Source organism: Rutidosis leptorrhynchoides, chromosome 2 (assembly GCF_046630445.1).
Source record: "Rutidosis leptorrhynchoides isolate AG116_Rl617_1_P2 chromosome 2, CSIRO_AGI_Rlap_v1, whole genome shotgun sequence".
Lineage (NCBI taxonomy): Eukaryota > Viridiplantae > Streptophyta > Magnoliopsida > Asterales > Asteraceae > Rutidosis > Rutidosis leptorrhynchoides.
In genome coordinates, this window is record NC_092334.1 from 414,526,679 (window position 1) to 414,528,869 (window position 2,191).

The following is a 2,191-nucleotide window of genomic DNA, read 5'->3' on the forward strand; positions in this document are numbered from 1 at the left end:
ATGTCATCTCCAAAAAAAAAGAAAAATGTTCAAAGTCTAAACGAGAAGCTTGTCGCGTTAACTAGATTCTTGTCAAAGGCAGCTGAGAGATCGCTCCCTTTCTTTAGCACGCTAAAGAATTGCGCCAAAAGGTCCCACTTTAAATGGACCAAGGAAGCTGAAAAGGCATTTCAAGAAATGAAGGCGCTGCTTAAAAACTTTCCCACCTTAACCTCACCAATTGCTGGGGAAACCCTTATCTTATATTTAGCAATTGCACGAGAGGCCTTTAGCTCAGTTCTGATTGCTGAAAGAGATGGAGTACAGACACCTATATACTTCGTGAGTAAAGCACCGACTGGAAGTGAGCTAAACTATCGCCCGATTGAAAAGTTCGTATACGCGCTCGTATTACTGCGACGGCTACGGCGATACTTCCAAGCTCATCCTATAGTGGTATTGATAAATCAGCCTATCCAACAAATCCTGTATAAACCAGAAATGTCGGGACGTCTAACGAAGTGGGCGATCAAATAGGGAGAACACGAGATTAACTTCTGTGCCAGAAGCGCAGTCAAGGGGCAGATACTAGCAGATTACCTAGCAGAAACCACTTCCGATATGCCTATTACACTAGATTCAAAAAAAGGTTACACCATCAGCGCCTGAACTTTGGGAGTTGTATACTGATGGTGCGAGTGTTCCGGAAGGAGCAGGTGCAGAATTATTGCTCACGGGTCCCGATAAGGAGTAACACACTTATGAGCTTAGGTTCAACTTTAAAGTGACGAACAATGAAGCAGAGTATGAAGCCCTGTTGGCAGGAGTAAGGCTGGCTAAAAAGATTGGGGTCAAGAAAATCCAAGCATACGTTGATTCCTAGCTAGTCGCCAACCAGATTAATGTCACTTTCGATGCTCACGACTAAGGAATGCAGGCATATCTTGCCCTTGCACGTTCCATGATCAGCGAGTTCGATGATTTCAAGATAAGCCAAATACCTCGGAGTCAAAACATGCAGGCGGATGTATTGAGTAAACTGGCTGCGCTGACGTTAATCATCTTGAAAAGAAAGTTTTAGTCGAACAAATCTTCAAGAAATCAATTGAACCCAGTCAACTAACAGCTGTCATCGATGAAGCTGAGCATTGCTGGATGACCAACATCATTGAATTTTTGAAAATGGGGTCGCTGCCTGAAAATGACAAAGAAGCCAAAAAGATAAGAGTCAAAGCTCCAATGTACGATTTGCACGATGATGTCTTGTATAGGAAATCATATCTTGGGCTGACCTTTCGCTGCGTTGGGCCCAAGCAAGCCGAGAAGATCATAGTCAAAGTTCACGCAGGAGCTTGTGCTTTACACTCTAGTTTTAGAACGGTGGCAGAGAAAATCAAAAGATTGGGCTATTACTGGCTCGGCATGTATAACGATGCAGCTGAAAAGATAAGGGTATGTCAAGAATGTCAATTGCATGCGCCCATCAGCAAAGCACCACGCCACCAGATGATTCCCATAACGCCGCCATGGCCCTTCTGCAAATGGGCTATCGACATAGTGGGAGCGTTCCCCTCCGGGTCCAAAAGCGCCGATTATTTGGTAGTTGATATTGATTTCTTCACCAAATGGGTAGAAGCAAAATCGCTGAACAAAATTACGAGTAAAAAGGTGGGGGATTTTTTTTAGGAAAGCATTTTCTGCAGGTTCGGCATCCCTAATGAAATAGTGAGCGATAACGGAATGCAGTTTGAAGGAGAACCTTTTCGCAGTTGGTGTCAAGGGCTGAACATAAAGAAAAGCTTCACATCGGTTGCGCACCCTGATGAGCTTGCTTTATTTCCTTTTATGCACATACTTCTACTCTTTAGATTTATAATTGAATTAAACTTTGACTCAACTATGAAACAAACTCACGAGAAACTATGACTCGGTAGTTGTAATTAGCAAGTGTTCTGTTTAAAGTTCGTCCCAAGAGAGTGGTAATTGCTAGTTGAATCTATGTAAACTTATAATCATCCTAGGTTGTGTTTGATTGGGGGGTTTTGAAGTTAAGATATTAAGAAGACTAATTAAACGATGAACTAAAGTGATTAAGTAAATATCAATATTAAAAGCATGGGCACTCGTTTAATCCACTTGAAGCATTTGGGTTGTTCCTTGTTCACTTAAGGTCTAATTGTGTTCAAACATTGGACTGGTATCCCTACCAGAT

At 42.2% G+C, this 2,191-nt stretch overlaps 1 protein-coding gene across 1 annotated transcript; it reads left to right on the forward strand.

The window, feature by feature from the left end:
• On the forward strand, positions 1-1,665 carry LOC139889160 (uncharacterized). The gene is made up of 4 exons (XM_071872123.1): positions 1-435; positions 617-695; positions 783-850; positions 1,051-1,665. The coding sequence occupies exons 1-4, from the start codon at positions 1-3 to the stop codon at positions 1,663-1,665; spliced, it is 1,197 nt and encodes a 398-aa protein (XP_071728224.1).
• Positions 1,666-2,191: the final 526 nt, after the last annotated feature.

What these genes read in the sequence shown, in the direction of transcription:
- LOC139889160 (XM_071872123.1), top strand. Translation starts at nt 1, where the DNA reads ATGTCATCTCCAAAAAAAAAGAAAAATGTTCAAAGTCTAAACGAGAAG. An exon ending in TCCAAGCTCATCCTATAGTG is followed by an intron (nt 436 to 616) that starts GTATTGATAAAT and finishes CTATTACACTAG; the next exon opens with ATTCAAAAAAAGGTTACACC. An exon ending in GAGTGTTCCGGAAGGAGCAG is followed by an intron (nt 696 to 782) that starts GTGCAGAATTAT and finishes ACAATGAAGCAG; the next exon opens with AGTATGAAGCCCTGTTGGCA.